The sequence below is a fragment of a genome, unplaced genomic scaffold (genome assembly GCF_019419815.1).
Source record: "Pyrus x bretschneideri cultivar Hongxiangsu unplaced genomic scaffold, Pyrus_bretschneideri_v1 Contig20, whole genome shotgun sequence".
In the NCBI taxonomy this organism is placed as follows: domain Eukaryota; kingdom Viridiplantae; phylum Streptophyta; class Magnoliopsida; order Rosales; family Rosaceae; genus Pyrus; species Pyrus x bretschneideri.
In genome coordinates, this window is record NW_025999502.1 from 1,804,186 (window position 1) to 1,829,333 (window position 25,148).

The window sequence follows — 25,148 nt, forward strand, 5'->3', positions numbered from 1 at the left end:
TGAACCCGGGATCGATAGAAAAATTTTAAACCGAATATGAAACGTGAGTTAAAAACTAAATAAATAAAAGGAAATTGAAACCAGTTGGAAAATAAATTTCTTCTTATAAAATAACTTATGATTCATAAACAAATCAAGAACTCTTTACAATTCTAAAGTAAAAAAAGATGAATAAACATTCTATTCTCACATCTAATCCAATCTCATCTTGCCTACCCTTTTGAATGTCTAGTTCGTAAACCTACATAACAATAGAGGGATGAGCTTCAACAGCTCAATAGGAACATAACCTTGCCACAGCAACTTGACAATACTAAATCAAGTGCCATGAAATCATATATCAAAATATCAAATCATTATTGATAACAATCCATGAATACAATGCAACCTCTTCGGCTACCCCCGTTAAATTATATAATAAAACACGCAGACCTATACGTCCCATATCATGCATTTTACCATTGTAGTGGTGGTTCGAATGTTCTATTATAGAAACTAACCCTCATACAATATCCCAAATTCATAAACCCCTTTTGCTAGTCATCTTATCTAATTCAATGATCTCCAACCCAAATCACCCACATCGACAATGTATCCCACCGATATCCTATTCTAATGATCTTTTCCAACTACCCTCATTTCCTGAATTCCAATCTCAACACTGAGGTTCTAACCACATCTCACAACGTGAGTGATGCACAAATAATGTCATTTCATCTTTCGCATGTATCACAGTATATTCTCAAGAATAGCATTCCAACAATAATTCCATAACCAATAACAAGTAAACACTTAACTGATGCAATTAGCCAATTAATATCCAACCACATTAATCAACCAAAAAGATCAAGAATATTTTAACACTTCACGAAATTTAATAAAATAAATTTCCGTAAAGGTCTACCTTATTTCCCCTACATGGATTCCAAAGCTAAACTGAAGATGCACGTCACTACCATAATAACGAAGCTCCATGTACTTGAGCAAGCTTCTTGATCACTCCTAACGCCATGCATTTCTTTCACTCTCCTTTCTTTCCTAATTTCTCTCTATTTATACATAGATATTATATAATATATTATACAAACCAACGTACTCTACATGGAAACTACATGCAATGAACAAGATATAAAGATTTGGAGGAATTGTATGAATAAAAGTGAAAGGTGGGGTGATATTATGTAGAAAGTTGTCAAGTATAGCAGGAGGTGTCCAATATCATTGGATTGTAAGGTATGAGAGATTGACACTTGTTAGGGTAGTAGAGTTGACTGCCAAGTGGATAAATCGGTGTCACTTTAAAGAGGATGAATGGTACACACGGAGCAACCTCAAGCTCCAATGTAATGACTATGCAAATAAGATTGGAATGAATGATTGGATGGTGTTATCTTTAACTTGCCAAAGACATTTGTTGCACTTGTGTCCACCTAATATGAAAGCCACCAAGATAGGATATGTATGCCTATATCAACTATTCTAAATTTGACAACAATGGTAAGGTAAAATATGGGGCCGGGTAATCTCACTAGAATTAATGCATGTAAATTTAAAAAATATACATTGGAAATACTATATGAAACAAAATAACTATCTTAATACCAAATAAATAAAGTACATAATATATATAGGGAATTGTTATTAGCAATCCAAAAATCTCATTCTACACTCCAAACTTTCTATATTAGGAAAGAAAAATACACTTATGAGAAGTGTAGAATGAGATTTTTAGAGTGCCAATAACACTTCCCATATATATATATATATTATATTCTAAAATATGGGTTCTCACACTACCTTTCTTCAATGGAATGCCTTTTAGAGAGGATAGTTAGGGCAATTGTGGGAATGTGATTTTTGGCCATACAGCTTCAAATGAGTGGCTTGGAGTTTATCATAGCTCTCGGACTTAGTCACTCGGGTTGAGGTTAATATCCTCGGAATGATAGGCTGGGTTCATTCCCGTTGAGAATGATTGACTTGTTCCTTAAGAAAAGGAAACCTAATTGGAACTCAATTACGAATGTATTCAGTATATCTTGGAAATCCATGTATACACTGGATTTGGCTTGCACCACAAGTAATCACAATCCTAAAAGGCCTAAGAAGAAATAAACTACTTCCAAAATTCCCTCTTGGATTCTCCCGGGTTTACAAGGACTCCTATCCTTATTGACATGATCGTCAGAGAGTTCTTGACCAGTACAACATCGGTGCCTAGGTTCTTTTGCGGTCTCTCTATTTTGTAGGTTTTCAACAATTGTTAAACTATGCAAGGAGGTGCAAAATTTTGATTTCAACAATGAGCGCCAATAAACCATAAGTACCAATCTGGAAGCACAAGTATGACATCTTATTCACATGCATGGATAAGGATGGGTTTCTTAGTTAGTACGTAATAATATTTTAACACATGTTTTATTGTTCTAAAAAATAATGAATATGTTATTTAATTTTTCTTCTAAGTGTCATTTTTTGATCGGGCCAAATCAGAAACTGAGCATATAAAGTACTCACTAGTGAATACCCAAACACACTCATAATTTTTTAAAGCAATAAAACTAGTGTTAAAATATCATTTAACAAAATCAAAAGATGAGTACTCACTAATGAGTACCCAAGCATTATCCTTTCCAAAAATACACTACTGCAATTGGGTTGAAATCTACTTTTCTATAATATTATTTACTCATATTTCTTCAAGAACAAATACAAGAGCATATAAAGTAAAGCTAAACTAAAACTTGATTAAATTTGATCAAATTTTGATAATGCTACTCTAAGTTTTCACTAACAATGAATATTTGATTACGTTTTTTTTTTAATAAATGATATTATCTACATTAAAGGTACTGGGAGTGGGTTAAACTTCACAATGAACTAAAAATAATGTGATTGAAATTCGCATTTGACAAAAATTGGACCTAAAACCTCTTAACAAAATGGCAAAATAGAGAAAATTTAACTAGAATCATTTTTTTCTTTTGAGAGTTTTAATAAACTAAATTCGACTCATTGAGGGCAATGTCAGGTGTAAGTACTTAGTTACCTTTTCCTCACAGGTTTGCAAAATCAAACAAGGAGGAACATGAGAAGTTCATTTTGGATACATTTCGCAATGTTCAAGTGAACATCCCTCTCCTTCAAAGTAGGGCCCAAAAAAAAATTAAATAGTAAAAAATCTAAACCTTGAAAGTAGGGCCCAAAAAAGAAAAAAAGTTTATAGATAGATATGCAAATTATGCATGGGAATTACTTACTATAGTCAAATTATCCACCTCATCTGCACGTTATGAACAGATAGTGGCATATACTTTGAATGGTAAAGATGACAAATGTGCAAAGACTTCGTGTTTAATTTGCTGTAAATTGGAAATTTACTTCGAATGGACATTTGAACTACTACTCTCAAATAACACCAAAAAGGTTTTTTATTTTTATCTCCTATATATGGAAGTTTATTAGTCATAAATCTCAAAATAATTAAGGGGGTGTATTCAATTGGGATTTTGTTCGATTTTAATTCTTTTAATGAATATAGAGGTATTCAATCAGGATTTTAAGTGATTCTCTGAAATTCAAGGTGTACTCAATTAGAATTTTAAGATAGTTTATTAAAATCCTTAGAAATCCGGGTGTATTCAATTAGGATTTTAAAGAAGTTTGTAGCATTCCAGGTGTATTCAATTAGAAATTGATTTTAAAGAATTTGATAAAGTTGAGGAATTAGAGGGAATTGGAGAGATTTCGTAGTGTATTTTAAGCATCCACAAATTTCATCTCTTCCTATAAGATTTCGAGGGAATTGAATCAAAATGTTATATGAAATCTCTACAAATCAATTAAGGGGGATGTATTCAATTGGGAATTTGAGAGATTTAATGGATTTATAAATCCATGAATTTTTACAAAGTTTAACTGATTTGTGGAGATTCTATGTAAAATTTTGATTTAAATTACACTACAAAATCTCTCCAATTCCCTATAATTCCTCAACTTTTCCAAACTCTCTAAATTCTAATTCTAATTAAATACACCTGGAATGTTTTAAATTTCTTTAAAATTCTAATTGAATACACCTTGATTTCTAAAGATTTTAATAAATTATCTTAAAATCCTGATTAAATACACATTGAATTTCAGAGAATCACTTAAAATCCTGATTAAATAAAAGTATTATAAATAAAGTGCCTAACCGTATATAATGGAACAACAACCACTTAATCCTCTGTAGAATTGTAAAAGAGATTAAGAAGCAGACAAAAATGATTAGGGATTGTCGGATTGATCGAAAGGGTATTAGCCCTTGAAGTTTGGTCAGAAAAATACATTTAATTAAAACAAACAAAACTTGGACTAATTTGCTTGTAAGTTGTATTATTATTGTTGATGAGTTGTCATGGTATTATTCTTTGGATAGTTTTATACTATGTTTGAATGAGGGAAATAAATTTGAAATTTGAATAAAAATATAAATTTATAAATTAACATGTATCAATTCATTTGTTTGGATTCATAAACATAGAAATTTAGAATTTCCGCGTGGAAAAGAAACTTGAAATTTGGGATTTCAAATTTCCAAATTTAAATTCCATGTAAATAGGTGTCATTTTCCAATTTCTATGATTGAGAGTTTAAAAATAACAAATTATGTATCCAATTTCATTGTTCTTTTTAGGTTAACCAAACAAGAAAATTTACAAATTCTAAAAAATAAAATCTCATTATTTCAATTTCCGTCATTCTAAAATTCCTTAGTAATCTTAAATTTATTTATCCAAACATAATGTTAGAGAAGAAATGAGTAAGAGCAGCATATATCCAAGCTTTAAATGATATGTATAATAAGGCAAGGACTAAGAACTCATGAAGAACAAACCAAATGCTTCCCTATAAATGGGTTACATCAAGGTTCATTTTAAATCCTTACCTTTTTGCATTAGCGATGGATGAGTTAACGGACATATTCAATATGATATTCCTTAGTGTATGCTTTCCGTAAATGATATAGTGTTGATAGATGAAACTCAGGAAGGAGTAAATGCGAAGCTTAACCCTTGGAGAGAAGTGTTGGAATCTAAAGGTTTTCACCTAAATCAGTCAAAGGCAAAGTATATGGAGTGCAAGTTTAGTGCGAACGAAGGCTCAAACGAGTTAGGGGTGAGGATTAAAGATCAGGAAGTACTAAAGAGTGACCGCTTTCGCTATCTAGGATTCATACAACTGACCCTACTTAGGGGCAAAAGACTTTTTTGTTGTTGTTGTTGTTGTATGAGTTGTCATTTTGTCAAAAGGTACAAAATTACTATTTTGCCCTCCTTTTGTCAATAATGTGTATCAAAAGTGAGGGCAAAATAGGAAAAAAAAGTTGTCAAGGAGAGTTTTCTTAATAATAGTATAGATAATATTCTCTTTTTTTCAAAGGGTGGGAAGAGTTGGACTTATATCTCTTTTATCATTAAAAACACAAATGTCACTATACTAATAGCTAATTGATATGTTACACAAATGTTCATATTTTTTTTTCCTTATGAATAATGATATTCATTCTTAATATACTCTAAATTCGTCTAGTTAGTGGTGAATCAAATGAAGGGAAGGGGGGCACGTGCCCCCTTTCAATATTTGTAAGTAATTTGACAAAATTACCACCAAAACCTGAACAACAACATCTCTTCAGTAACTCTATCATTCGATCCTTGTCCAAGATCACCAAGACACAAATTTCATAGTTGGTTATGGCTACTCATGGCACTGTTTTTGGAAAAAGTTTAAAATTAATCATTTTTAGTTAAAATAATAAAAGGCTCTTTAACTCTTCCTCCTCTCGGCTCTATACATATTTGACTTATAGATACAAATAAAAAAGCATTAAAGGGAGGGACGTACGCTAAAAATACAACGCTTAAATGCTCAACGAAATGCCTCACCAAAAAAAAAAAATTGAAATTTGTTTTTGGTGCTACGCACATTACTGTTGGAATGCAATGAGTATAGAGTCTTGCATCTGTTGTGACCCCGTGAACTAACTTTCTAACTTGACCCCTCCGTTTAATCTACTTGCACTCCAAAACAATTGATGGATGTGGTTTTTTTAAATCTAAGGTTCAAGCACTCTCTTAATGTAACTTAGAATAGTAAAAAATTATAATAAAAAAATTATTCTTCTAAAGTTATTCCCATTTCACCAATTAGCTTTGTTCACTTTTATCTTCAACAAACTTCGAATATCTAATTTAAGGGATCGAAAATAGTTTTTGGTCTAATATTGTTCCTTTTAATATTCTCATTTCTTCTTAGTACTAATTCTCACCACAAGTTTAAAACTCAAATTCTAAATAAGAAGGGATGTTATTTGAACACACAAAACAACATGTTTTGCTGATAAACTGACACACCCTGACTGGAGTCGAGGTGTGCTAGCCTGTCACGTGATAGTGACGTAGCCAAGAGTGCAAAATAAGTAATTAAAATGCGGACAAATTAAAACCAACTAAAACTTATTTAAGCTAGAGATAAGTAAGCATGCGGAAGTGGTCAAACCCAAAATACAAACATCCTGAGCATAAGTAATATAAAGTTGCAAACGAATTGAACAGGTACTAAATACACAACCATAGAGAAAATATCCCTACATTATTTGATGGAGTGTCAGAACCACTGATTAGTCCTCATGTGCCACAAAAGGGAACAACTATCTAGAACCCGGAGGGGCAAAAAACAGAAGGGTGAGTGGGCAGAAACAAAACTTTAGAAAACACATTTATCTTTTCTAAAAATAATAAACCCTCTCTGTAAAACCTGTATAGTTTTCAAAAAATAATACTACGTTGGTGCAAAAATGAATGCATGAGTGCATTGTAAATAGAAGCATGCCATACCACAATATCTCAGTGATAATAAATGTAAGCCAAGTGTGAAATCAATCTAAACTAGCATGCCAGTCGGAGTCACCTAATGTGACCTGTACGACTAGACCTATTGCTCATCAATCTATGCTTACACACGAGTCGGAGTCAACTAGTGTGACCTGTACGACAAAGTTGGGTGTAAATATGTACGTTATAGTGCTACGATCATGTGATGGCTAGCTATAAATCGCGGGTCACCTACGAGTCAGAATTGCATAATGTAGTATGTACAACAAGGCTGGCACCAAACTTGGATCCAAGGCGAGCGTGCGGTGCGAGAGGTGAACATTACATGAAGGACTGTGCCTTGGCCCGGGGCTGGAGCACTAACACCGGGGTGCAGCAATGATGAGCTCTAAATGAATATATGCATGCTCAATCAATACAATCATTTCAATCACATAATAACTCACCTGAACTTACATGTGCCTCTGTAAGATCATTTAGCATAAACACAATTCATAACAATGCAACATTTATTAATATAACATTTTCTAGACATGGCATGAAATGCAATATTCACTTTAAAACATTTTTGGAAACCATAAAGTGTGTGTGTGTGTGTGTGTGTGTATAACAAATGCTCACTCACTGATATGTCGAAGGATCGTAGCCCCTAGCCTCACTTGTCTGCGCTCGTCCTCAGGGTAAGTCTCCCCTATATGTGAAACAACTATTTTTAGTTAATTAAATAGCACATACACAAGAATCTAGGAATAACTTCTCATAGTTTGCTCAAACAGAAGGTTTAAATATACGAAAATGTTCTACTCGAAGTCACAGACCCGCACGTAAAAACCACTCACCGGCTGGAGGCCGGACACGCCCTCACGTGTCGTCCAACCCACCGCCATATGCTCGGCCATGTGCAAGCATGTGCACTGCATGCGCGATGGAAACCCTAACGGATGTTAGGAATATTCCGTTAGAATCGACGTCTTCTTTGGAATATTTCGTCAACTTTGACGGACTATACCTTGTCTTCTTTGGTGAGCTTTGCTGTTTGCCGTCTGGTTCGCCGGAGACTGGAAATTTTCGCCAGATTTTGGGAAATTTTTCAAATCTTAATATCTAGCTCATTTCTCAACCAAAATTCATGAAATTTATATGGATTTGAAGCTCTTAAGGAGTATAACAAGTTCGTACCTCTTAAGCATCCAAAATCAAATGGAAAATGGCCTGAGAATCCCATGAAAGTTATGGCCAAAACTGGAACTTTTCAAACTCGCGTGATCCGACGTTCACTCCTTCCCAAGCTTAGTCTAAGGTCCCTATGAAGTTGAGTAGATGTTCCCTCACGTCCTAAAACCTTGTAATCTCGCCAAGATCATGACGATACCAACTCCACCAAGTTGGAGCTTCCGAGTTGGAGAGTTAAAACTTGTCCGTTCGATGATCGAATGGTATGACTGTGTTCGTGAGGTCGAGAGGAGTGTGATGGTGGTGATTTCCAACTTGATCTATGAAGATTTGGTGTACGTTCAAAGGTGTAGGTGTCTCGGGTGCAAGAAGGAAGAATAAGGTGCGAGAAGGAGAAAGAGAGAGTACCTGATTGGGCAAAGGAGAGAGATATAATCTGATTGGACTAGGGAAAATAGGAACTAAAATAATTGGTGAATAAGGATAGGTACGTCACGATGACGCACTCGTGACGTCGAGGCCAGTTTAATTAAGACAGCGAGAAAATAATTTAAAAATTGCATATATATATATATATCCACGTCACTTAGTTGACCAGACATAATAGCCACTTTACACACTCATGGAGAAATTATATACAAAATAGGGACATGTCGTCACATAAACTCTCTAATACATGTGCATCCCATTATTGTTTATTTGGAGAGTTAAAATCTAATTAAAATTGTCCCCTACAGTTTGTCCTCAAACTGCAAATACTTTAGGTAAAGAACACATAAAATTTAACAACAATTGGCATCTGCATTATTCTAATCTAATGTATTAGTTGTAGACTTGTAGGAAGTTCATTTTCTTATTGCTTCTCTTTTTCTTTAAAAAAAATAAAAAAAAAATGGTTAGCCAAAAATAAAAATGCAATTTCCATTTATGTTTTGACCCACCCCCTCAAGAAATCGGAAATTGACAACAGTGGCGTGTCGTGGCAGTTGAATTTCCAAAGCCCAGAAATCCAAACACACATCTTCTTCTCTCAGACTCCGATATACATCAAACCAAACAGCAGAATGTGACACAAACACGAGATAAAAAAAAAAAAAAAAACCCACGCAAGCAGAAGCGGCAGAAGCAAACGGCGAACATCCATACCTAACGGTCCTCGCGTTGAACCCAAGCACCGCCTTACCCCAATCCTCTCGTTTTCCTTGCAACTAAACAGACAACAATTCCTCACTCATCGATCACGGCGTCGTCGCTATGCAGTTCGCTCGATTCGATTCGTTCTGGGCGTTGGAGACGATTTTCGGTGTGATCCGCCGGACCAGGATTGGTTAATCGCGGGATTGGTTTTGTGTATTCGGGGTTTGGTTGGAAATGAGCACACAGAGGCAGCAGGTGGCCGTCCGGGACCTCGTTGAGGAAGCCAAGAAGCGGATTGTCTTTCTCGCCATTTGCGTCGTTGGCTTGTCGTACCTTATGTCCTGTAAGCTCTTCTTCTTTGGGGTTACTTTTTTCTTTTGTTGGGGATTTTCAAATTTTGGTATTTGGCTTTTGATTTAATTTCATTTCTGATCAAATTTGGATTGATTTGTATTGTTGAATTGCTGTCGGTGTGATGATTACTGTGTGAATGTGCATTGCAAGGAATCTAATTTCTTGCTCCTCCTTTTAATTTTGTGGGAAATGTTATGAGTACAAAAAGAAACTTCAATTCGAATAAGAAAGTGATCGCCTTTTCCTTGTTCCATTTCTTGAGCTAATTAGTTAATTCTATTCATCTCCCAGTATTACCCATTTAATGATTTATCCTGTTTTTTCGGTTGGAGGTTACATTATCGGTACCGGAAATCTTCGGTTCTGGTTCATTATAGTTGTAGATTGCATGCTTTAGCTTCATATTGTCCGACTGTTTAAGGGCATGCTTTGAAATTTTGATTACTTGTGTTAGAAGCCAGCATTTTGATTACTTGAGGTGTGGCTTATTGTTATTTTAATTTCAGTGACAAGCTCCTCTGTCTGGGTGAACTTGCCTGCTGCTGCCTCGTTGATTGTCATCGTTCGTTATTTGTCACTAGATTATGACATGCGAAGAAAAGCTGCAGCATACAACAGCAAGCCTCCCTCGGCAAATACTACTTCTCAAAACAAACCTATTCAGTGGCCTAAAACTAGTCAAAAGTCTGAGTGGAGAAGGAAAGTTAATTCTCCTGTTGTCGAAGAAGCTATTGATCACTTCACCCGGCATCTAGTTTCTGAGTTTGTGACCGATCTCTGGTATTCTCGTCTAACACCGGATAGACAAGGTCCAGAAGAAATGGCGTGCATTGTGAATGGTGTTCTTGGGGAAATTTCAGCACGCATGAGGAATATAAATCTAATTGATCTTCTCACAAGGTTCTTTTTATTAACCATGTACAACGGGGTGCTATATAAGACTAACTAAATGGTTACTGAAGATCTAATGTTTATATGATGGTGCAGGGATCTTATTAATCTCATATGCTCTCACTTGGAGCTTTTCCGCGTAGCTCAAGCAAAGGTTCAAAAGCAACATTCGGGATTCCTTACAGTTGAAAAACGAGATATGGAAATAAGACTCATCTTGGCTGCTGAAAACAAATTGCACCCTGCTTTATTTTCTGCAGAAGCTGAGCACAAGGTTATTTTATTTTATTATTTTTATTTTTATTTTCTTTCTCTCTGATACTTTGCTTTGTCAATCTGTAAATTTGACCTGAAGGACTGAGGTATGGTCGTGTATAATCTGCTTTCTCAATTGTGATGACCATGTTTTCTTTACTATTCATCTGCAGGTTTTGCAGCATCTGATGGATGGCCTCATTTCTTTCTCGCTCAGGCCTGAAGATCTGCAATGTGCTCTATTCCGTTATATTATCAGAGAACTACTTGCTTGTGCAGTAATGCGACCTGTCCTAAACTTGGCTAGTCCCAGGTATTCATTGGTTTCGTTTGAGTTATTTTTATTTACAAACTGCTGTCATTAACTCTCAACTTTTTGGTGATAGGTTTATTAATGAAAGAATTGAATTGTTGGTCATTAAAATGACCGAGGCTAAAGGTGTTACTGTGGAACAAGAGGCATCTCGATCCAAACAAGAGGGGCCCTCAAAAATATCATCTGATCACTTTTCTAGGTTCTTAGATCCTTCTGTTACTGGTGTTGAACTTGTGCAACTCAAAAATGGCCAGTCCAGAACTGCTACGGAGACACCTGCAACAGAAAATGTAAATGGATCAAAAGATCCATTGCTCTCGGTTGATACTCAATCTTCCCGTTCGTGGAGCACATTGCGAATGAACTCCCTCACTAGCAATGAAAGAGTTATAGAACATAACCAATCAGAGGAGAATGGGGAGATATGTTAGATCTGATGTCTCGCAGAAAGACTGAAGCCCTTGCTCCTGAAAATTTTGAAAACATGTGGGCAAAAGGGAGAAATTTCAGAAAGAAGGAAGGTGAAATAATTGAGCATTCTTCTGGTGGGAAGTCAGTTACAGTAGATCATTTTATAGAAAAATCTAGGCCCAAAGATAAGGAAAATGTTTCGAAGTTCAATCTTTCTGACAGAGGCACTTGTCAAAACAATTTCCGCCCTGGAGATCAAAACATACCGAATCGCTATCGAGGTTCTTCATATCAGGATGATGATGAAGACGACCACATGCGGTTGGACGAGTTTGATGCAGGAAGCAGTACTTCTTATACTTCTGAAGGTGAAGAAACAGACAGTGTTACAGGTCTTGATTCTCCTGGAACTAAAGTTTGGGATGGTAGAAGTAATAGAAATATGGCAATGTCTCACATTCATCACCCACTTGAAAATTCTGGACGCCATATCAGGAAACGGACTGTTAAAGGGAATCTTCACCTTAACAGATTGTCTAAAACCCAGTCTTTCCACAAAAGATCTAGACCAAGCAACAAGAAAGTGCCGGTTTGGCAAGAGGTAGAGAGAACAAGCTTCTTGTCTGGAGATGGACAGGACATACTTAATTCTCCAAATCGAGATGCAAATATTGACTCTAGCGATGATTCTGACATTGAAAGTTTGGGTAGAATTAACAGTGGGGCAGCCACTTCTTCATCTGCAACTTTACCTTTCGCGGATGGTCATAGCCTGAATTTTAATTCCCTGAAAAATTCTACAGTAGTGGATTCTTTTTTCAAGTTGAATTGTGAGGTACTTACTTAAATCTTAATACTTTGGCTTGTCTGCAGGCTGAATGTTGATAAATAAAACATAAAAATAAAAAATTTAACCCGTTTTTGGTTGCAGGTATTGGGTGCAAATATTGTGAAGAGTGACTCAAAAACATTTGCCGTTTACTCCATAGCTGTTACGGATGTAAATAATAATAGTTGGTCAATCAAAAGAAGGTGCTAAGATTTTTCTCTAATTTTTTTATAATGTTAGAAGAAGATAATGTATACTTCTCCCTTGTATCTTTGCCTTGGTAACTCATCATTATTGTGTTTCTCCCTACAGGTTTCGTCATTTTGAGGAGCTACATCGGCGTCTAAAAGAGTTTCCCGAGTACAACCTACACTTGCCACCAAAGCATTTTCTTTCAACTGGTTTGGATTTAGCTGTCATTCAAGAACGATGTAAATCACTTGACCAGTATGTAAAGGTTAACAGCTCAATCCCACTCTTCTTGCTCATTATTGCTTTTCATAAATTATTTGAATGTTAATTAAAATTTGGATATCCAACCCTACTCTAATTAAGATTCTCTCTGGCCCCTCTATATTCCTATTTTGTTGTCAATGTTCTTTTGGTGCTTGGCCCCGAACTTCTAGGTCACCTTTGGCTGATTAAAACGCATTCAGCTGTACGTTGAGTGGATTGAGAACGTGCACATATACGTGAGTATTTAGTGATTGGAACATTAATTTGGGTTCTGGATGGTAGGATCAACATAGAAGCTTTTGGGGAAGTATAATTCCCAGAAGTTTTGGAATTTCAAAAGACATTTAAATTCCAATTTCAAAGTTAACATTCCATTTCCAGAATTTTGGAAAATTCTTTAGGATCATGATATTTTTTTTTTTTTTTTTTTTTTCTGGGAGTGTTGGAATGTATGAAAACTCTATGGAAAATTCGTGGAATTGTTGTAAGTTGAAACCACTTTGACAAAGACATTAAACAATTCTCAACAGTACTAAAACAAAATTATTACAAAATGGAAAAAAAACAACTCAATTATAACAAAAAATACGACTCATAATTGTAGACTAGAGAAAGTGATGTAATTCACGCAAGATAGTGAGAGAAAGGACTGGTAAGTAGCCAAAACATTAATTCATCCTAATTACTGGAAAAAAAAGCCATTAGAAGAATAGAAACTCAAACACAGGCAGGCACAAAGTTGAGAAATTGAGAATTGGACGAGATAGAAAGAATCCCTGCACTTCTCAGTAATTAAAATCAGGGATGATCGGGTGTATAAAAGTTGTTAAAACATGCACATGAAATTAAGACATGTAGAGTAAACATGTTACACATGAAGAATGTTTGAAGTACTCAGATCGAGGGTGTTTGGAATTCAGATTTTGAGTTTCATTTTGGAATTTTAAGACTGATTGCGGATGGAATCAAAACGTTCAATCCGGCTTGGAGCTTTAAACATGACCGTTAAATATGAGAGTTTAAGGCAACTAAATTATGTGGAATAATTCCACTCTATTTAACAATTTTTGCTCTGGATAAAAATATTCATGCCTTAAGCTTTTAATTGCTCATAAACTCTCATCTGTTGTTTTCAGAAACTTATGCAGCTTCCAAGAGTTTCAGGATCCATTGAAGTTTGGGACTTTCTAAGTGTTGACTCCCAGGTTCAGTAATCTCTTACTGATTTTGATAACAGGTGAGGCAGTTGATCTTTGAAAAGTTATGAGAAAAGCTTACCCTGTTTTATCTTTCAAATGCAGACTTATCTATTTACAAATTCCTTTTCTATAATCGAAACACTGTCAGGTAAATCAGTTACATGCATAATTTTGAATTCATTAGTCTTGTTTCCTCATTCTTTTTGACTCTGATATTCCTTATTCATTTGGGAATTTTCTAGTTGACCTAGATGAGAAGCCATCTGAAAAAGCAAAAAGGTTTCAAATTTTGGTGGGCCGGTGACTGATCTGTATTCCTTGAAGAGGGAACAGGGTACTGGAGTTAAGGGTTCTGCTTTACAACTGAAGAACAACGCTGTGGCAGATGGGTTAAGAGTGAACACAAAAGTTTCTGATTCTCAGGTAAAAAGTCCCAGTAAAGAATTTGGAAAGTCACTCATTAATTCTGGCACCGATTCAAATGCTAGAGCAAAAAAAGATTTATCTTCTGTCACAAACTTGGGTAAGACCATAAAAGGAAGAGAGGAACAAGAATCTGAATTGTTTCTTGATGCTGATAGAGACCCTACACTTCCTACAGAGGTAAAACTTTAAGTGCTATTTGTTTTATTATGTTTTCCTTTACTCCCATATGTAGCTGTACTTTTAGAATAATTCTACTGAGTCATGATAAGATGTGTCTTTTTGGATGTAGTGGGTACCTCCAAATTTAAGTGCTCCCATATTAGATTTGGTAGATGTCATTTTTCAGCTCCAAGATGGTGGATGGATCAGGTATTTTGTGTATATGGTTTCAGAATCATGCCCTCTTGTCTTATTATGGTATTAATTGGACAAGTTGAATGGTAATATCATTTCTATCTTATGAAATGATAGGCGGAAAGCTTTTTGGGTGGCCAAACAAATACTACAGCTAGGGATGGGTGATGCCTTCGATGACTGGTTAATAGAGAAAATACAGCTTCTGCGCAAGGGATTGGTGGTTGCTTCTGGGATCAAGCGTGTTGAGCAGGTACTTTTTGATGCCATTTGCTTCGCAGGTGTCAATGAGTATCGAAAGCTCACATCAGAGTTCTATTAAATTCACTCTAATTTCTTCATCTTGTATGTTTGATAGATTGAGTCTTTGAAATTTGGTGCTTTGGATGGTTTACAATATTTTTGCATATTATGACTTTATTCAGTTTGCAGTTATTCTCATGGTGACCGTTAAAATTTTTTTCTTAGGACCTACATAGTTCAAAGGGAAAGCAATTGGTGACAGCATTTGTTGCATGGCCAACTTTGCATAATTTGTCACTTGCTTTAGGAGTGAGATAAGATTTGCTGAATATACGATGCTAACTGATTATTTAGGCTCACATGAAATCTCGAGGGTTCTATCAATAACATTCTTGCTTTTTATATTCAGTTAAAGAAAGAGAGGGGAAAGATATTGAGGAAGGGAAAAATAAAGAGGAGAGGTGAGGTGAGAAAGATGAATAAGAAAACAAGCATAGTACATAAAACTAAAAGTGGAAAATTATTTAAAACTATTTTGAGTTTTATTTTACAAACCACTGTATATGTATTTACACCTTTCTTCCTCATTCACCTTGTCTTTGTTTTTCCTTTTTCTTCTATGTTTTTTTTTTTAAATTTAAAAGTGTTACTAAAAGGACCCGTAACAAGCTGATTTTTAATTATTTATGATTCAATAAGGGCCCATGTGATAAGTTTGTGTTTTCAGTTTTTAGTTATTTTTAAGTTAATGAGATAGAGGGCAAAATATATGGGACAAAAGAGGGAGGTGAGGTATGAGAGTTGTGAAGAAGAAATGAGGGAAAATACATGAAACTAAAGCCGTAACGTCAAATGGTTTTTGCTTATGATTTTATAGAATGATCCATATCCATTTTTCCTAATCCCCTCCTCACATTGTCATCTTTTATTATTATTATTATTATTCTTGATTTTTCTTTATCTCTCTAACCGAAAATAAAATCCCAAAACCAGAATATTACCATGTGCGATATTTCTTCATGCATCTTCAGGATTTGGGTTGATGTACTTTAGTGTTCCTTTCTCTATAGGTTAAAGGCTAATGCATCTTTATTGCGTTCTCTTTAAGGCTTATTACTAGTGGTAATCTAAATTGTCCCTACTATCAAGAGTAGCAAGGGAAAAAATGAAACAACCTAACTGATGCAGGAGCCAAGTCCAAAGAATATAAGTAACCCCATCCAGGTATCAAGCATCACATGATTGAGTCTCTATAGTTTTCGTGTAGTTAATGCAATTTTTGTTTGGTGAACGGAAACTATAGTAATGCAATTTAACCTTGTATTTTAAGTCTAGGAGCCTTATCCTCATTGTCTTTGGATCTTTTTCTGTCACCTGTTCCATGTCAAGTTTTTACTTTTAGAATCTTTCAACTGTTAGTTTGTCTTTTGATGTTGCATATATGTACGAGCCCTATAAAAAGGGTACCTTGTGCACTTTATAGTAGTGAACAGTAGAAGACGTTAAAAGTTCTTGTGAGTCCAAGACACCTTTGGTGCAAGGCTGTAGTTTGTCCACCTTCTGTCCTGGACTGGTTCCAAGAACCCATGATGCGATGTCTGAGATCGCAGCAAGTCAGATCTCTTCTTTTCTTCTATTGCTTACTCTTTGCCCTGAGCTTTTGAAAGTGTTTGCAGCTTCAGTTAGTTCTTGTTTTGATGATAATTTTTAATATGGAGGACTTCGATGCTGGTGTTAATTCACTGTTAACTTGATTTTAACAGATACTGTGGCCTGATGGAATATTTATAACCAAGCATCCAAAGCGAAAACCACCACCACCTACCAACTTATCGCAAAATTCACCTCAGGGTCAGAAGCCTTCTGCAATTTCATCACCTAGACTTGACGAGCAGCAGCAACAGGAGGCAGATCGACGCGCAAAGTTTGTATATGAACTAATGATTGGTATTGTTTTGTTCTGAAAACCCTCTAATTATTTTCTGCACTTGCCCTTAGTATATTACATCTCGTGTCTCATAAAGGAAATGTGGGTGGCGTAGTATAATTTTCTGGTTATAAATGTAGATCATGCACCTGCCGCTATTGTCGGTCTTGTTGGTAGTAAGGAATATGACAAATGTGCCAAGGATCTCTATTACTTTCTCCAGGTAATTATTGTTTTAAACAAAGCAAACAACGCTGGCGTGTTCTTTCCAACCTTTCTGTCATGTTTGGATTCATTTAGACAGTTTTAACACTTCTTTTTCCTTGCATAGTCATCTGTTTGTTTGAAGCAACTGGGTTTTGACATTCTGGAGCTGCTGCTTCTGTCGACATTTCCGGAGATGGATTATGTTTTTAAGCAGTTGCATGAAGAAAAACATCGATTTGGCGAGTTTAGAGCACAATAGTCGGTCCTAATATTAGAAGGTAAATTTTCTGAGGATGATACACAGGAACATGATTGTGTTGCCTGCTTTGGCTTTTTTGTAACCGATATTCATTTGTATTGGCGTCAAGGGTATCAAGTCATTCTTTACCTGAATTTTGTAAAGTAGCATTTTAGCTAGAAACTTGAGGAAACTCAATGTAAAGCTTGAGATTAGTGCATATATACAACACACCTTATTCAGAGAAACTACTCATTTGCTCTATGTCCCTTGACTTTAACCCAATTGGATAATGGTTCCTCAGCTAAAAATTTGTAACCATTGGTTCCTTAACTCATTAAAAAGTGCAGTTATGGTCATTTTCGTTTTTTTTTTTGTTAAAATTTTCGTCAAAATGATTCACAGGCAGCACACGTGAGGTTGAAATATGGAAAAATGAGAAATGTAGTAATGGTCACTCAACTTTAACCAAATTAGAGAAATGATTCATCAACTTTAATCCAATTGGAGCAATGATCTCTCAATTTTAATACAATTGTAGTAATTATTCTTTTAACATGACTCATTCCAACGGAATTCTAATGAAGTTGACAAAACTGATCATAGCAATTTTGATGAGTTAAGAGGCCAAAGGTCATGAATTTTAATTGAGAGATTATGACTTCAATTAAGTTAAGGAATCATTTCTATAATTTTCTCACATGAAATTTATTTACGAATAAATCAACGATTAACCACTAACAAGGGCGAAGCACCACTTCGGTTCTTGTATTTTGCAATTTTGACGAGATAGTTTGCTCGATGTTGCAATATAAAAACAATGCACTAATTTTTCAAAATTCGAATAATGAGTTAATTTGTCAATTTTCAACGAACATATAAAATTGGTAAAAAGATGCTTTAATCATTTCCACAGGCCCAAAGGTGGCAATTAAGATGCTTAATCATCATTTACATGTTGGAGAAAATGTGGTTTACCAATGGTCAGACAGACTAATACTTGTCAGAACAATTCTTTTTCTTAGATTTTACAAAAACTAGAAGCTCGTTTAGATGTACTTTTAAAATGACTAAAAACGCTTTTGATGAAAACATTTTTAAAACCAATATTTAGTAAAGATGCAAGTGAATTCTAAAAAAGCACTTAAAGTACTTCTTGGAAAAAACACATAATTCATACTTCTTGCAAAAAGCACTTCAAGAACTTTTGGAATCCAAAAACATTTTCTCTAAAAACACTTTCAGTTATTTTAAGATCACATCCAAACAAACCCTAAAATACCGATAAAACTCAAAAGCACTTGCATAAATTCTCGTACAACTTGAAAGACAAATCACACTACAGTCCCCAAACAACCTATTGGTTTAGGATGTTGATCTTCCTAGCAAGTGCAAGGACATGCAGTTTAACCATGAGCATCCGCATCCTGAAAAAAGATAAGAATAATGGAGAGAGGGGGGAAGGGGGGTGGGCGTGTGTTTACAGTTCAAGACGCTGGTTGAGACTCAACCCTAGTCTAGTACTAAGTGATTCTGAAAAAAATGATTATCAAAAAATGCTGGAAGCTTTTTTATGTTTGGTAAACATTCAGCTTCAACTTTTTTTCACAGTTTCGGGTGAAAAAAAGCCAAAAACACAAAGCTGCAAAACCCAACTTTGAAAAACAGGTTTTTTTGCACATCTGTTTTACATAAAAGTTTATCAAACACTATAATATTGCATATTTTTTTTTTCAAAAGCACTTTAAAAAAAAAAAAATTTACTGAATACTCTGCTGCTTTATTTCACAACTACGTATTCTCACAGCACAGAAGCAGTTTTTTTTTTTCAAAGCATAGCAATACCAAACCAGCCCTAACTAAAACCCTTCGATGGAATTCTAATAGAAACATTAGACAAACTACATATGGAAAAAGATGGGCCCAAAACCTACATTACATCAGCCTATTATCCTGTCAACACAATTTCCCAATCTCAATAGCATTTCAGGCTCACTAGACGACTGGAAACAAAAGACCAGCACAATGTTGCTCAAACGTATACCAAAAAGCACCAAAACGCAAACGCAAAAAACAAAAAGACACCGCACAACATCAAAACATTAGACAACTCTGAAAGGCAAGTGACATTAGTCTCATCCATTCTTGTCCAACGCGGAAAGAAAGATCAAAACTAAAGCAATAAAAGTTACAACATCCATCAAAAACAATAACAGCATTCATATAGAACTTATCCAGAGTCGTAATCGCTTTCTAAAGCTGTAGTTGAGTATCCCAAATCGCAATCAAAACGAGCACTGGGAAGGCTTAAGCAGTTGCAGCTGCTCCCTTCTTCCTTGGTGCAGCTTCGGTACCTGTTCAAAACAAAATACCCAATACAAATATCGATATAAGCACAAAACTCAAACCAAGGAACCAAATAGAGAACAAAAAACAGTGACAACCTAAAAATCCCACAAAATGATCTGATTAATACCTTCTCTGAAGCCGCTCTTGAATCTGCGTGGCACATTGCGAAGATACCTCATCCTTCCAGTTCCAGTGGTCTTCCTTCGGATCGCCTTTTCACTCCAGTTGTCTATTTTGAAACATACAAAAACCATAGCAATTAAACCCTAAAACAAATAATCCTAAACAAACACCTGTCTGCTGAACTGACCATCAAAATCAATAATTCATTTTCTGGGTAATCATGTATCTTAGCAAAAATGCAAACTATAACTTCAAATCATCGACCCAGATTCATGGGAAGACCAACAGAGATCCATACATACATACATACATACATATATATATATAAATGTATACGTATAAAGAGAGAGAGAGAGAATGGTGGGAATACATACACTTCCTCTTGCGGGCAGCAGGAAAGGCACAAGCAGAGCACCTACTCTTCTGAAGATGGAAGCTGCGACGGCCACACCTGACGCAGAGGGTGTGGGTCTTGTTCCTCCTCTTACCGAAACTCCCTGTTCCCTTCCCCTGTTTTCGAATTACGCATACAGATAAACAAACGCAATCAGTTCACTACAAGATCTACCATAACCGAGTACAACGGAATACACAGGGACAATGAGAGAGAGATAGAGAGGTACCATGGCTGTGCGCAGAGAGAGAAACCCTAGCTCGTGCGATGGAGGTCTTCAGGCTAAAGATGCGAGCGGCGGGATGAGGAAGCTTTATATGTGGTGTGAAAGATGACGAGGGTTTTAGGGTAGTCGATGGCGTGCTCAGCCTGGGCCGCTGTGTGCCTCTAGCCTGAGGCCCGTTTGTGTGGTTTCGGCTATTTTGGGCTTTGCTTTCCCTTGGACACCCAAAATTAGGGGTGGACGCTTGAAAATGAAAACTGAAATCGAAAGATGAATCAAATAGGATCGCTTTGAATGGTTTGGTTTTCATGATTTTGAAATATTTTTGGTTTCAAAACTAAATTGCAGTCTTAAAAAAAAACAACTTGGTTTCGGTTTTGAACATTTGGAGCTGAACCAGAATCGAAGCGCACCGCAAAAATTAACAAAAAATTACAAGTAATCGTGTTATGTCATAGTGTCTAATCTCTTTTGGGGTAAATTTGCAACAGTTAGATGTAAATGTATGGTCTGTATGGTTAAATATTAGTCTCCAGATTAATTGAATTGTCTATTTTAAGTAACACCATTTTGATGCATTAATAGTAACATATATAGTTGTTGCCTTCCCAGGTCCTTATCATATAGAGTTGTGTTTAGGTTCTGGATTTCTAGCAAGCACATATAAATAATTATATAGAGAGGTTGATATATTCCTTTCAGTAGGGTAATGAATTTTTTTTTCAATTGGGCTTGTATTAATGGCATAGAGCATTTAGCAAGTTTGCAAATGGTTTGAAACCGAAATCAAAACCGTTCTAATGATCTAATTTGGTTGTCATAGAAATCAAAACCATAAGATGACTCAAATGGCACAGATATATCTAATGATCTAGTTTCTGTGACAATCCTTCTCCCAGCAAGGATCTAAAATATGGCACTAAACATATTTGATAAAATAAATTATGGCTGTTTGTTAAGAGTATTTATCTTTGTTCCCAAATCCTAAGGTCGATACTCTCCGAATAAACCCTGAAAGGTCGGCGCGGTTTAGTTTAAATCAAGTTCGGACCAAATATATAACCAAACAGATTAGCATTCAATGATTTGGTTTGACTTCGACCAATATTACCATTGAAACCGAACCAAACCAAACCATAGTTAATTGGTTTGGTTCGGGTTGTTTAAGCCTATTCCCCACACATCAATATAAAAATGTCCAATATTTCAAGAGTTGAATTTTCTAAACCTCTATAAATCTCACACATTCCAATTCGATTAAAATATTAAGTTTTTGGAACATAAAATGTCATTTTGTGAACAAGGACTAAATTTCAATTAAAATAAATCTCATGTTAGCAAATTTTATTATTACAATCTCACATAAGCCTAAAATACAAAACAAATCTCCTAATTGTTAATAGTCATTACAACTTATAATATGTTAACACTTCTAATATATGTATGGTTAGACATCCAAATAACCTATAATATGTTGACATGTGTAAAATAATTAAAATTAAAAAATAGTTGATTTGGTTTAGTATAGTCGGTTTTAAAAGGATCAAAACCGAACCAAACCAACATAAAATCAGTTATGTTCTGTTTTTAAATTCCTTAACTTTTTTCTTAGTCAAAATCTAACCAAACCAACCAAAACGGTTTGAATTGACCGGTTTGGACAGTTCAGTAGGTTTGATGCACACCCCTACTAAACATATACAATCGCATGCTTTTGGGACTTAGCAACCATATTTTGTGTCATTCCAAAGTCACAATCTTGTGCGTTTAGCTTCTAAAGAAGGACAACACCATTTACCATTTCCTCTGCAAACTGCAACAGATTTTGAAGTGTGGGGGTGGAAAGGTTTTGGTTTTAAAGCATGGCAACCATGAGAAAATGACCTGAGTCTGCATAATTCCAAATGACATCTTATCTTCATATCACCACATCATGATACCAACTTGCAAAGGGGACCATGCACCACCTCATGCTTATATAATTGGAACAAGGATTACTCCAAATTGTGGTGCTAATTGGTTGTTAAGGGGCACCGAATCCCGGATTAATTTGCTAATTAGAACTAATCGATTATTGATCTAGGAGAAATGTTAGGATCAGTTGTGCATGTGCGCATGAGTTGATCTTAATCTTTCATACTTGTGTACCACAAAATATGAATGGCCATGAGTTGCATGTGTGCACGTGCGACTGATCCTAACACTCCTCTATATAGAAAGACTTTGTGCAAAAATATAAATCAAAGAATTTTAGTGAATAAACAGGTGAATCTGAACCACTTGAATTGCAAATTAGCAATCAAATGTAAAAGTGTTTTGGGAGCAATGTTATATATGTTATGAGTGTGGGACAAACCTCTGTGATGATGAACAAAGACCACGTAGGTAAAAAAGAAATCTCCTAAATTTGTGTAACAAACAAAGAATAATTAAATAACAGTTTTAACTTTAGGCTTTAGGCTTTAGCTTTGCATCTTAATCAATGCCACTAGACTTTGCATCTTAATCAATGCCACTGCACTTTATACAACAAGGAGTTAAAACCAACAAAAATCAAGACCTCCATTCCGGTAAATCCCACTTTTTGTTATCTTTTGAATTAACCTATTTTTCCATCACCAAATAAAATGCCAAACTTGAATTTTTCAATCTCTAAGAAAGCAAGACCTTCTCATCTCTCATCTTATATCTTCATTTAGTCAATAGTTTTAGTCTTTTAGAGAGAGAAAGAGAGAGAGAGAGAGAGAGAGAGAGATGAGGGCAAATGAGATTAGAGTTTTGTCTTTCTTTGTAGATTTGAGAGAGTGAGGCAAAAGAGAGGAATAAGCATTTATGTACCTCAGTAGAGCCAGAAATGGTGCTACAGAAAACCATTGACAGAAGCAAAAAATTCTTTCAAAAAACTCTAGCAAACCTCAAGTCCTTCTTCTTTAGAGGGTACAAGAAACTGCCCAAAACCATTTCCTTCAATCCCTTCCACTGTGGGAGAGACCTCAAATATCAGCAAACAGATCACTTCTATCCCGATTTTTATGAGGAGTGGGAGTCCACTCTAGATAAGGTGGCGAAGATAGATAGTGCGGCGAAAGAACCAACAAAGGAAGAAGATCAATGTAGTCCTAAGAAGATTAAACAAGAAGGGGGGTTAAAGCAGAAAAAGCAGGCTGGGAGTTCTCATCTACGAAAAGGAGACGCTAGGGCATCTTCGCAGAACGCAAATGCAAAAAGCTATACTTTAGCAAGGAGGATGAAGGAATTTGAAATGGTGGATTCAAGTGATATGGAACAAGTGCTGGATGTAGAAGAGGCGTTTCACTACTACTTCTGTCTCAAAAGTCCAGCCTACCTTGATATCGTGGACAAGTTCTTCTTGGATATGTACACAGACTTCTCCATTCCACCAACGTCTATCAGCGTGAATAATTCAAAGTAGAAACTGGGATCAAAGAGACTTGGCTCGATTAGGTTGTAGACAAATCTGTTGTGAGTTTTTCCATTGTGCAAATAGATCTATTGTTCATTCCCACATTATGTTTCCATTTCCGCTTTGTGATTACTGTGTGTATTCGGTTTTGGTTTTCACTTTTTTAGCCTTCCAACACTTTTTTAAATCCAATATTGTTTGTTTGATGAATTCTTATCAATGAAAACCTGCATTAATAAGATTTACTGCAGAACAATATGAATTACGACTTAGTTAATCTGTTTCAGGTATTAAACAAACTTTTTACATAATTCAGAACAATTTCTGGAGCCTGAACAAGTATCCATGCTTCATAACTCCTATCATACCACTTTTGAACAATTGAGCCAGATCTGACCCATTGGTGTTATCAACACTTGGAGGTCTAAGAGCTTTATCATTGCCATGGCAAAGTCACAACAAAACAAGTAGGCATCAAAAGCCATGCTCTAACCCAGTTCCAAGTTTTTTCCCTAATCGTTAACTGTTGATCAGCATAGAGGATTCCTTTGCCTTGCATAAGATTCCAGTAGCTGATCTAGGTCCCTCACTGTCCATTGCCAATTATGCCTCCTCGAATGAGGATCGCTGTAGGTCTTTATGGAACCGAAATGGTGTTTTTCGTGATGACACAAAGTCACAAGAATGAGGTTTTTATGCTGAAGCAGGTGTTGAGTGACTGTAGTTGCATCTTGATCTCATAAGGTGAAGGAACTCAACATCCAAAGATGGGTCAGGCTTATGAGTACCACTGAAGTTGCAGATATGGTTTTCAAAGAATTTGCAGTGGATCACTCCAATGCTGTGATTGTGAGCACTTGAAAACAAATAGATGAAACAAAGACTTGATATCTCATACTTAGAGATGCAGCTATTCCTTTCAAAAACAAAGAAGGGAAACGACCACACTATGACAAGAAAATACCATTTCCTAAGCAGACGTACGTCTTACAAAGCAAAGAAAATTTAGCTAAGGCAAATATATGAAAACATAAAACCGAGCCACCGAAACAGTCATAACCAATACAGAAGAGCACAAGAAGGATGAATACGAAGAGGCTAACAGTTTCTATTTCATCAAATGCCCTTGCTGCAAAGGATGCAATCGTCTGCCGTAAGTTATCTTCTGGAGAAGGAAGTTCATAAGTTGCAAGTTCACAGAAAGAAAGGGTGATGTCTCTCTTTCCAGTACAAATGATAGAAGGGGCCACCAGTCTGAAATTCACGAACTCAGTAAACTACATTTAACCCATTTCTCTGTGGTTATTAAGGTTGAAAGTAGAAGGGGTAGTCTTCTACTTT

The 25,148-nt window shown here is 35.7% G+C and overlaps 2 protein-coding genes across 2 annotated transcripts; one reads left to right on the plus strand and one right to left on the minus strand.

Annotated features, from left to right (window-relative positions):
• The first annotated feature begins 8,958 nt into the window (after window positions 1–8,958).
• On the plus strand, window positions 8,959–17,542 carry LOC103937776. Its single transcript, XM_009347730.3, is given in 17 exon segments — window positions 8,959–9,531; window positions 10,049–10,442; window positions 10,530–10,707; window positions 10,862–11,001; window positions 11,075–11,409; window positions 11,412–12,250; window positions 12,347–12,447; window positions 12,557–12,701; window positions 13,837–13,905; window positions 14,002–14,047; window positions 14,142–14,167; window positions 14,170–14,502; window positions 14,615–14,694; window positions 14,797–14,932; window positions 16,686–16,869; window positions 16,990–17,072; window positions 17,181–17,542. Coding segments are annotated over 17 exon segments (3,333 nt in total). The 5' UTR covers window positions 8,959–9,422; the 3' UTR covers window positions 17,316–17,542.
• Window positions 17,543–19,386: 1,844 nt separating this feature from the next.
• LOC103937775 (60S ribosomal protein L37-3) lies at window positions 19,387–20,547 on the minus strand. The gene is made up of 4 exons (XM_009347729.3): window positions 20,390–20,547; window positions 20,141–20,276; window positions 19,771–19,872; window positions 19,387–19,648 (listed from the first exon to the last, which is right to left on the minus strand). Exons 1-4 carry the CDS (start codon window positions 20,390–20,392, stop codon window positions 19,602–19,604), a joined length of 288 nt encoding a protein of 95 aa, XP_009346004.1. The 5' UTR covers window positions 20,393–20,547; the 3' UTR covers window positions 19,387–19,601.
• Between the last annotated feature and the right edge of the window lie 4,601 nt (window positions 20,548–25,148).